The 11247-nt window shown below is 32.9% G+C and overlaps 1 protein-coding gene across 1 annotated transcript; it reads left to right on the top strand.

Annotated features, from left to right (window-relative positions):
• Nucleotides 1-527: 527 nt before the first annotated feature.
• On the top strand, nucleotides 528-10966 carry LOC132734815 (prestin-like). Its single transcript, XM_060721668.1, has 2 exons — nucleotides 528-1717; nucleotides 7807-10966. The coding sequence occupies exons 1-2, from the start codon at nucleotides 1611-1613 to the stop codon at nucleotides 10160-10162; spliced, it is 2463 nt and encodes an 820-aa protein (XP_060577651.1). The 5' UTR covers nucleotides 528-1610; the 3' UTR covers nucleotides 10163-10966.
• The last annotated feature ends 281 nt before the right edge of the window (nucleotides 10967-11247 follow it).

Raw genomic sequence — 11247 nt, 5'->3', positions numbered from 1 at the left:
TGTATTATGCACGTCATGTTTGTATCATGTATGATGCACTGAGCGAAGTTATATATAAACAATGATTTGTTTGTTTATATATATCATTGGACGATCGTTGTTTACAGGCAAACCTTCGGTCAAAAGTTCGAATAGATTCAGCAAGATCATTTTCCTTGCTCCTGGTAGTTTTCACCACCTTATAGAATTCTATGTCGAATGTATAATCTATTGCGTATTCTCTTTGTTTTCCATTGTTCTATAATAACACGTGAAACTGCAAAACATTGAAAATCGCTCTGTTACAGCTGACAAATAAATATTTCATTTATACCCATTCCATTTAAAATAAAATTAGGCAAAAAAAATGTTTTAGCATAAAGGTTTACTTATAGTCTTTTGACATTATATGCACAATGTACATGTTGGTAGCATTCACGAACTTGTAATAAATATATAGTGTGAAGTAAAACAGACGCCGTTCAAGTAAATTGCTCACAAAAAGAACAACTTTTGAATATTAATGTGGTTTTGATATTGCATTTCAGTTACTGGCGAAGATATCATGCTGATACGTGAACAGACGGAAAATAATGAAGCCGACAAGAAAAAACGAGACCGAAGGAAATTAACGAAGTTACTTGAAGAAACATCACATTTTTTATTCAAGGAAATTTACAAGATTGTAACAACTGGTCTTAAAAAAACATCAAAGCTATTTGCCGGCAGGGACATTCTGTATATTCTTCATTATTCCTATCTGAACAATTGATAATTTTCATTTCCTCAACAATAGATATTGTTACCTCAGCGACAGCGGAAAATCGAATAATAGTAACGGTATATGTCATGAGAGAGAATGTTTCATTATTGATGTCAACGACATATAATACGTTTTGCAAATATATAATACACACATTCTACTGAAGACTAAAGTTGGTACAATCTAAATGGATTAAGTTTATATATCAATCAGACGAATACACAGTCGATCCGTTTTCTTTAAAAATATTTGAAGTATATAAAATAAATTTTGCTTTTTCAGCTAACAAGCTGCGTAATTGGACAAGTTTATGTATTTTTGTGCACTTGTAAATACCTTTCAAAATAATTGTACTTTGACGATCTTTAAGTTTCACACACTCGTTTTCACGCACTAATTGAGTGTAGCAATTTTAAGTTGTGTATCAATCGAAATAATTTGTAATGTCATTTTACATTTTCAAATTACAGGAAAGCGGTTTTAAAAGCATTCACTCGATCAACATGAGCGTTAAATTGTGTTAAAAAGTTTAATTGGCGGAGCTTTTTTCAAAATTTAGTTCTTCACTTAGATAAAAGGAGAAATGCTTTAAGTATTTGTTGACTTGGTAGTAAACGGTGGTGAATTTATCAAAGTTTAAAACAATGACAGTGTTACCTTCTGAATATTCATAACGTAAAATTGACTACAAAACGTTTACGTATTCACTGGACTATTTAAACGAGAAACCTGTCACATGTGCGTAATATTTGTGTGTGTGCGCAGCAAGAGTTAAACATATTACTTCAAGATAATAATGGATTTTTGAATAGTTATGTAAACATTTAAAAGGTTTTTAATAGAGAAAAACATCTATAATAAAGTCATCATGTCGGCGTCAGCTTCTCGGGACAACCGACGGATGTCGGTTACAAGGGAAATTTTCCGCCGACAGTCCAGGGATATTCCTGTACATAGAAATTCTACTCCGCATCCGTAAGTATTTTCTTATTCCTGCATTTGAAAAACAACAACAAAAAAAACAACAAAAAACATTTAGATACATTGCAGTCATTTTATAACTGAGTTTAACCGCTAGTTTGTATTTAAGGTGAACGGCTAGTAAGTGTTTGGTGTGTTTAATGAAATATTCAAGTATAACAGAAAATTACAGATATGCATATTCTGTTGCGACCATCAGGGCCAACACTTCATATTTAAACAAAGTCGGAAATTGATTCTTTTTCTAGGGAGAAAAACAGCAGATTTGATTTCTGCTAATGCAAAATAAAAGAATTCTTACTGGAACAATTCTTTCTTAGCTGTCGATGGCATTATGTTTTTTCCTTTACTTAGATACAATCCATTATTTCATGTCGAGTAATCGACTTACTTGCAGAGCTGTTGACATAATCGACCTTATAAATAAATGATACAGTTATAAACATAAGACTGTCAAAAGATAAAAAGTAAGGTTAAAAAAGTTATAGTTTCTGTTTTGTCATGGTGTAAACCCAATCCCTATTAAAATGTTTATAGATGTCGAACAAATCTCATTTACTCCTTCATCTGGATGTGATAACATCATCTACATGCAGTTTATTTATGTTTACATGTTAGCTTGCAGCAGCTATATAACATGCTCAAATTTCAAACCTATATGAGAATACAAACGAGAAGAAACGTCTCTCTGCTGTCTATAAATTGCTTATCAACTTTAGCACACTTTATACAAATGTTACATGTAAATATGTCGCTAATCTTGCAATTTATCAGGTTTAAAGGGACTTGGTCTCAGCTTACAACAACAAAGTAAATTTGACATTACTTTTTGTAGCTTTTAGTGAAATTTTCCTTTATAATTAAGTTCACGACTGCGTGCCTTGTATTGTTAAGCATTATAATAATTAAATGTATAAGTGTATATAATAGCACACATTTATATCATTATATCTTATTTGATGATAGGGTTAAATGTTTTACCATTATGATACATGGTATGTCCGTTACTGATGTTTAAAATGATTTATTTTTAACTGATAGTTTACAAAAAGTTTATCTTCAAAGTAAATCCAATAACTGGTTTCCAGTTTATAATTTAAATACTTTAAATTGGCTATAAAACATTTTAAGGAATAAGAGAAACAACTTAAATTTACTCTCAATAAAACGTTTATAGTGCAATACACACAAGTGTAATCTTTAAATGTATCTTTAAATGTTTGAGACCTTGGCAAGAATGGGTGAAAATAAATTATTTCATACATTTCACCGGTCACTAACTTGTAATGTAGCATATCTGTATGTAAAATATATAAATATAGTTCTTGTTGTTACAATGGTTTATAAATTTATCAATACATGTGATTTTGAAATTTGTACAAGCTGCTATTTTTCTCAAATAGGTGAAAATCTGGAAACAAAGTGACCCCTCGGAAGCATAAATCGAAACAAAATTACATGAAAATTGCAAACTCGGTTTGATTGAGTCTGTACATGAGGGATTATGAATAAGTGCAACACACCTCACGCCCCCTAGCACCGGCTTGAGCGGTACTCAATTCTCAACACTTAATAGTGGCATCAATGATCCCGAAGGCCAGAAAACTATAACAACACTAAAAGTACGACATATTTGATATTTCAAACCATTATTTTTCTATTCTATCTATTTGTCCTCCACCCTCCACTTACTGTACTTACATGTATATATAAAATATACGAGTTTTGTTTTATTGCGACCATCTTTCACTGTAAATAAAGTAAATAAATGGTATATAAAACGTTCAAGCTATTTTCAAACTTGTTACTTGTTTTAACAAAATGTACCAAAATAAATTACGAAAACCTTTTTTTCTTTCCTTAATAATGCCCATAAACACACACACAGATGTACTGATGCTCAATGTTCAATAGTTTTAAGGGTGACCTCCTTTAACTTGCAAAACAAAATAGTTTACGACTACGAAGAATAGTCTTATCAGATCTTTCATTATCAGATCTTTCATTCTTACACGCACTTCACTCGAGGTCACGCTATACCTTTCTTTTTTACTCTAGTTAAATTTTTGTTAAAAATAGGTCAGTGCAATGATACATGCTCAAAATCAATGATTTAAATTCTGTTTAACAGGAATATGCGTGAGCATTGTGGTGACATGCGGGAAAATAATCATTAATGTCTCATGAATACGAGACAAAAGAAACCGTATTTCTTCCCCCCGGGAAAACAACAACAACAAAAAAAAACAAACAAAGTAAACACAAAAAAAACTTATCGTCTACAGATATGAATATAAGCAAGACATGCTTACTCGTGGTCACGAGATTATAAAAATGAAATCCTCGCATGTCCCCTATGTGATTCCGTAGGAACATGTGTTTTATACTAAACAGTGCAACAAAAAGGAACGCTATGAACGCAGGCCAATTATTGTACACTGAACACGACAAACTTATGATAATTGGCATTTTCATTAGAAAGAGAATAAAAGTGCCGTTTTATAGAATTAAGTTTTGGCATTGTGTAATTTAAAAAAAATGAATGTAAGCTATTAAAATAATTATATAACATTCAAATTAGACTAAAATCAGATTTCCATGTCACAATCCTTTGATAATTTCCTTCAGTATTTCCCCAGTGTTAAATACATATACATATTCTACAATGTATTAACTTCCTATATCATCATTATATCTTAATACCAGTATGTTTCAAAACGAACACTAAATTTCCTTCAGTTATACAAAAGATTTAATAAAGTATTTGCATTGTTTTATACTTGATAAACAAGACAAGTTACTTAGACATGAAGATGACGTAAACAAAAAAGAATGTTGTTTAAACAAGTGTATGATCTTAAAATAAGAGAAATAATGTAAAAGTAACTTAAAGCTAGTTTTTGACGTAATAAATCATAGTTCTTTAAACGAAATAACAACATTTGCATTTTTAATTTTCTTGTTTTTGTCATTGTTCAATCAATTTAAAGACTTATCTATGTTGTTAAATCGTTGTTATATCAATTAAGAGTAGATAAAAAAACTTCCGCCTTTAGTTTTTTTACTTTACTTTTCCTTGTTTGTGACATTTTTTTCAGTTTATTGTGACATATGCCAGTTTTAAGTTTTGACTTCACTCTTTTAGTTTTGTGACATTGCCTTATTTTACATTTGGCAGTCAATTACGATACTTTTCCCAGCTTTGTGAATTACAAACTGTGCTTTCTCTCTAAGACAAGACATATCTTCCATTTTTGTGTCGCCTCTACGGAGTAGTGGCGACATATAGAGATCACTTCTCCGTCGTCTGTCTGTCCGTCTGTCTGTCTGTCCGTCCGTCACAAAACTTGTCCGGACTACTCCTCATAAACTACTAGTGCAATTTCATCCAAACTTTACAGGAATGATCAGTACCAAGTCTAGTTGTGCATATTGTCAGCTTTTTCCGGTTCAATGATTTTTGTCAGAGTTATGGCCCTTTAATTATTTTTAATTTTAAAGTTTGTCCGGACTACTTCTCTTATACCACTCACGCAATTCCAATGAAACTTTACAGGATTGATCTGTAGCCTAAGTCCTTGCGCATATTGCACGAGTTTTCCGGTTGAATGATTTTTGGCCGATTTATGGCCCTTTGATAAAAAGGTGTTTTTTTCTGTGTGTTGCCAGATACACAAAAGCTTGTCCGGACCACTCCTCATAAACTACTGGTGCAATTTCATCCAAACTTTACAGGAATGATCAGTACCAAGTCTAGTTGTGCATATTGTCAGCTTTTTCCGGTTCAATGATTTTTGTCAGAGTTATGGCCCTTTAATAATTTTTATTTTTAAAGTTTGTCCGGACTACTTCTCTTTTACCACTAATGCAATTTCAATGAAACTTTACAGGATTGATCTGTAGCTCAAGTCCTTGCGCATATTGCATGGGTTTTGTGGTTGAATGATTTTTGGCCGAGTTATGGCCCTTTGATAAAAAGGTGTTTTTTCTGTGTGTTTCCAGATACGCAAAAGCTTGTCCGGACTACTCCTCATAAATACTGGTGCAATTTTATCCAAACTTTACAGGAATTATCAGTACCAAGTCTAGTTGTGTACTGTCCGTCTGTCTGTCTGTCTGTCTGTCTGTCACAAAATTTGTTCCAACATGAAATTGGCCATCATGAGGCGACACATGTGATTACTGATCGCTCTTGTAATAAATTTGCGATACAATTTATAATACCAAATTAATTAAGTTTCTATGTATTTTAATGTTTTCATAACTTATTTATTATTGGTTTGAATAATTTATAACTAAAAAACCGCCCAAATTAACATGAACATTTTTTGTTCAATTTTGATTGATGATTCTCAAAATGAATTAGTTAAAACTGTCTGCGTTAGACAGGTAAAGACAATTTCAAATCTTCAGCCGAGACAGTGCACAAATATGTGATAAACAACATGAAGAGTTGCCAACATATTTTGCACTAGTTTATCAGAATGTCACCAGTCTATCTGCATGCCACACATCAAATGACTTTCATGTGCATGTGCATACTTTAGAGAATGTAGATAGCAAATGATTGATATATTTCAAAACCGTATTCGCCATTTAAAGGTTGACGCCCTCACCTGGAGGGTTCTATTTATTTGTGTAAACCTCCTAACTAGGGAATAGGTCAATCACATAAATTACGTTAAAGATGCCTGTTATATGTTGAATATTGAAAACAGAGTATATAATTTTTGATTGTACCAGCAAAAATAAAATGACTTTCCGTAACTAGACCTACGTACTTATTAACACAAAGATGCTTACAAGCTATTTCTGTCATAACAATAGTCTTTAATAAACACGCTGGGTTTCTAGTTAATATTTAGGTCAGAAATTTGGGTGTTATTCCTTTCAACTATAATTACGTAGACAGACCGGATTAATCTTTTGCATGCTATACTAGATAAAAACGGACACATATTTAAAAATCACCAAACTTCAATTAGCTTGTAACAGTGTCTTGAAAGAAAGAAAAAAAAAACATCATCGTACACTGGCATTTGAATACATGCCATAGATAGGAAAATTTTATAAAAAATGATCTCAAACGTAATTTACTTGATACAATAAAATAATACTCAATACAATTTTATCATATCAGCACTGACTTTAGAAAGAAAATGCATGTATACACTGTATGGGTCTATCCATTTAAGACATAGGATTATTGTAAGACAACAGATCCATATATACTTGTTTCTGATTTAAAACTAGAAAATTTTGTTAAAACAAATTCATGCCTAGGTGGTCCTTGACCTTTTAGTTCGAAAACAGTTATTCATTTTACCTGCCAAAACATTATTATTACCTCTCAGAACATCAAATAAAAATGTAATGCATTATTAGTGGATGTTTTAACTGAACCTTGTAAGGAAAAATTGACATAAAGAAAAGGAAGACTCGCCTTTTCATCATCCTTACATATTTGATTTTATTACCAATTATCCGACTTAATATGTCAAGGTACTGAAATAATTATTGTTTTATCTTCGTTTGTCTAACGAGCCATTTACAAACGAGTGACAAAACGTTACTGCCTTTCGACAATTTAAGCGTATTTTAAACGCTGAACATTTTCATTTATTTGTAAAGAGAGAAAAACGATTATTGCCATGTCTAAGAGCTTACAGGTGTTAATTCATTTTTTCTTGCATTTTAATCTGAAAACATTGAAATGTGTCACAATGTTTTCCAATGGAATCACAGAACTACAAGATACATTTTATTTACAGAAAACTATGAAAATAGTCACCATTTTAACGCTAAACAAAATTGAAATGCATATCTGAAAACTGCCAGAAATTTTTTTTATGAGTGTCAAATCTCAACATTGTTATCTACGACATGTTTCAAACTCTATTTATATTTATCAAATTTGTTATTTTCTTGTTGTAAATAATCTTACAGTAGTTAACCTCGCTTTTATCCAAACAGAATACAGGAGTAAAATATTTATTGATAAGCATCTCACCTTACTATACTAGTATCAAATAAATCAAAATAGTTGTACAAATTTTCTATCGTTGTCATTTCTATACTTTCAGTCATAGTGAGCCAACCCAATCTTCTCCTGCCGGTATCCGAAAGAGGAGAACTTCAGGACCAAAGCCTCATCTACTGAAACGATTCTATGCCACTGCTCCTGAAGCCGAAAGGAAATACCTACTGGTTCCCAAATCATTCCGCAAAGCTCAGGAGAAACCAGTTAAGAGGAATTATTTTCGTTTAGGTCTACAAGCTCTTCGTAACAGGGTACCAGTCATTGATACAGTGTTAACGTACAACTTTAAAGAAAATCTTATTGCGGATCTTGTTGCCGGTCTAGCAGTGACAGGGCTGCATTTCCCACAAGGCCTTGCTTATGCATTATTAGCCGGTTTACCACCAGGTATAGGCATGGTCTCGACAATCTTTCCCGTGCTCATTTACATGTTCTTTGGTTCCGCAGCCCACACTTCTATTGGCACAAACGCCATAGTATCTATAATTATAGGGGATATGCTTCTAGAACCAAATGTCCAAGCGTTTATGCAAAAAGCGTCTCACTCAGGTCACCAAAATGTAGAAGTTCATCTGAATACAACAGAATCAATTATTATGGACAATGTAACAAGTACGTATACAATTGATTCAAGGACAGAACCAGAAGTGGATGAATCGGTTATGCAACTAAGAATAGCTCTTGTCGCTGGTGCTACATTTTACACAGGGGTCTTATTTGTCGTTATGGCTATATTTAGAATGGGATTTCTCGTAACGTATCTATCACAGTCATTCATGAGTGGCTTTACAACCGGTGTTGCAGTTCATATCTTCAGTAGTCAAATTAAAACAGCACTTGGTTTGAAGCTCCCTCCTATAGAAGGCGTTGGTAAGCTTGTCAAGTTGTATTTCAACACGTTTAAGTACATAGCTTCAGTAAACATCGGTGATCTAGTCGTGACAATTGTTTGTGTTATTACTCTTTTATTGGTAAAAATTGGAATAAATGAACGGTTGAAACTTAAAGTTCCAATACCTATAGATTTTATCCTGCTTGTACTTGCAACCATTATTTCCTACTTTGCCAAACTGCCAAGTCTAGGTGTTCACGCTCTTGGAAAAGTTGAGTTGGGAATCCCAGCACCGGAACTGCCAGCATTTACGCCAGCGGGTACATTGATCGTCTACGCCATTCAAATAGCGCTAGTGACATTCTTCCTCAACATCTCAGTCGTCAAGCTCATTGCAAGAAGAAACGGTTATGAAATCAGTGAGAACATAGAACTGAATGCCTATGGAATGTGTAACATCATTCCAGCGTTCTTTTCCAACATTCCAGCAAGTGTGGCGCCACCTAGAACGTCACTTCTTTCCAGCATGGGAGCAAAGACAACAATGAACGCAGTATCTACATTCGCTATAATGCTTGCGTTAATCTTCTACTTTGGTCAATTCTTTGAAACATGTCCGAAAGCAGTTTTAGCGTCAATGATCATGGTTGCCATGAAAGACCTTTTAAAACAGGTCACAGTCCTTCCGAAACTGTGGAAAGTCAACAAAAATGATTTCACAACATGGTTGTTTGCAGCGATTGTTTGTGTGTTTGCAGATATCCCCTATGGTCTTGCATTAGGCGTGCTAGTATCTCTACTTTCTGTTATAAATCAAAGCCAGAGAGGATGGGTTTCTGTTATTGGCAAATCTGATTCAGAGGATCTTTATTTAGATGCAGAAGATTACGGAGCCATACACGAGATACCGATGGTTAAAATTGTCCGAATGGAGTCGTCTTTATATTTTGCAACAGCAGAAATGTTTAGAAAAAACATATATAAAATAATCGAAAAGGATTCCGACAAATTTAGCGAAGAAAACAAAGATAAATCGTCATTGCATGATGGAAAATCGTCAAAAAGTTATGACGATGTCGAAGAGGCAATGATTGGTCAGGGTGGTATTTGTAAAGATACAATAAAAGAAGAAGAAGATGATGAACAAGAAAAAGTAGTGAGTTCGGACGAAGAGGAAGAAGATTCTTTCAAAATTAAAGTCTTGATAATTGATTGCATTCCGATAAACTTCATCGACGGTACGGGGTTAGACATGCTAAAATTGGTCATATTTGAGTTAGGATGTTTAGATATTTCAGTGTATCTTGCTAGGTGTTCGAGGTACATGCTTCATCTAATGGAGAAATCAGACATGTATGACGAATTTCCACGAGAAAATGTGTTTATTGACCTCCCTGATGCTGTCGATGCAGCTCTAAAATCATGTAAACCTAAAGTTAAAGATCATTTTGCAGAAATGGAGCCGGAACACAAACCTAAACCTTTTCCAAAAGTGATGTCATTAGGCTCAATCAGTTCAAACTATGACAACTTTATTCATCGCAACAGCATTTTCCAACCCTTGTAAACGTTTCAGTTACAGTGTTTTTGTACTCAAAGTGTTTTATATTACATTTTGTATGATATTACAATTGCTGATAAATTTTCTTAGAATTTCATTTCTGTAATTTTAATTTCCGGCAATATTTAATTCAGTATAACAATGAATTATTTTTTAGAAAAAGCTAATAGATTTGATGGGCTTGTAATGTATAATGAAGTAAGTGTGTTGAATCTAGATGATGGAAGATCAAAGAGAAAGCACTATCGAATTTAACTATTGGCCTTTTAAAGTAACAACAACGTTGTTATCATTCACATAGATTTATTGCGTAAAAGGAATGTGTTTTCCAGTGGTATCTACATTCAAAAGTTCGTTAATATCATTCAAAGTTTCATAAATTAAGCTCTCAGGAAAAGCACTCTAAAACTTTGCTAAGCGCTTAAACAAATTATTACACATTGTGAGACATTTTAAGTACGGCTAGACATTAAAAGATTCTTTTACCATTATCATTTGTACATTTCTCATAGAATAATATTTCCTTATGCTTCTAGGACAACGAGAGAAACATCTACATTCTTGGGTTGTTTGTCATTTGATGTAAATCTTATTGCTTACTTTATGTCTGCTTATTTGTAATCATATTTCAAATAATATTTGAAATGACGAAGCTTCGCTTTTGCTTCTGTTGAATATTACATATTCAACGATTGTTGTTGTAGTAATCATAAAATGTCTTATACACATACCTCGATGATATGAGTTTTTATGACAATATTTGTTGGTAAGGGCTCGCTCAATACTATACATATAAATATAATGGTGCCCGTGTTGTTATATTTTCTTATCCATCACTTGGTCCTTACTTGGCGGATATGATAGTTCCAAATATATATAGAATACTTACAATAGCAAAGGTAATGGTTTCCCTAGGTGCAAGTGTACAATTTTCTTTTCCTTCGATGTAGGTCGTTGTGTTTACATACTTTTACATTTTGTAACTAATCTAATAGATCCAATATTTTGATTTACGAATTATTTCAAATATTTGTAACAAAAAGAGTTACATTATAATCTGTTCACACTTTTGGTAGAAAAGGAATAATAGG

The sequence above is a fragment of the Ruditapes philippinarum genome, unplaced genomic scaffold (assembly GCF_026571515.1).
Source record: "Ruditapes philippinarum isolate M1 unplaced genomic scaffold, ASM2657151v2 ctg39_1_1_1_1, whole genome shotgun sequence".
Taxonomy (NCBI): domain Eukaryota; kingdom Metazoa; phylum Mollusca; class Bivalvia; order Venerida; family Veneridae; genus Ruditapes; species Ruditapes philippinarum.
The sequence above is the reverse complement of the archived record's forward strand: the minus strand, read 5'-3'. Positions and strand labels throughout refer to the sequence as shown.

Excerpts from the sequence above, each read along its gene's own strand:
- LOC132734815 (XM_060721668.1), top strand. The coding sequence starts at position 1,611 with ATGTCGGCGTCAGCTTCTCGGGACAACCGACGGATGTCGGTTACAAGG. Across the intron at positions 1,718-7,806 it reads AGAAATTCTACTCCGCATCC|TCATAGTGAGCCAACCCAAT; the intron begins GTAAGTATTTTC and ends CTATACTTTCAG.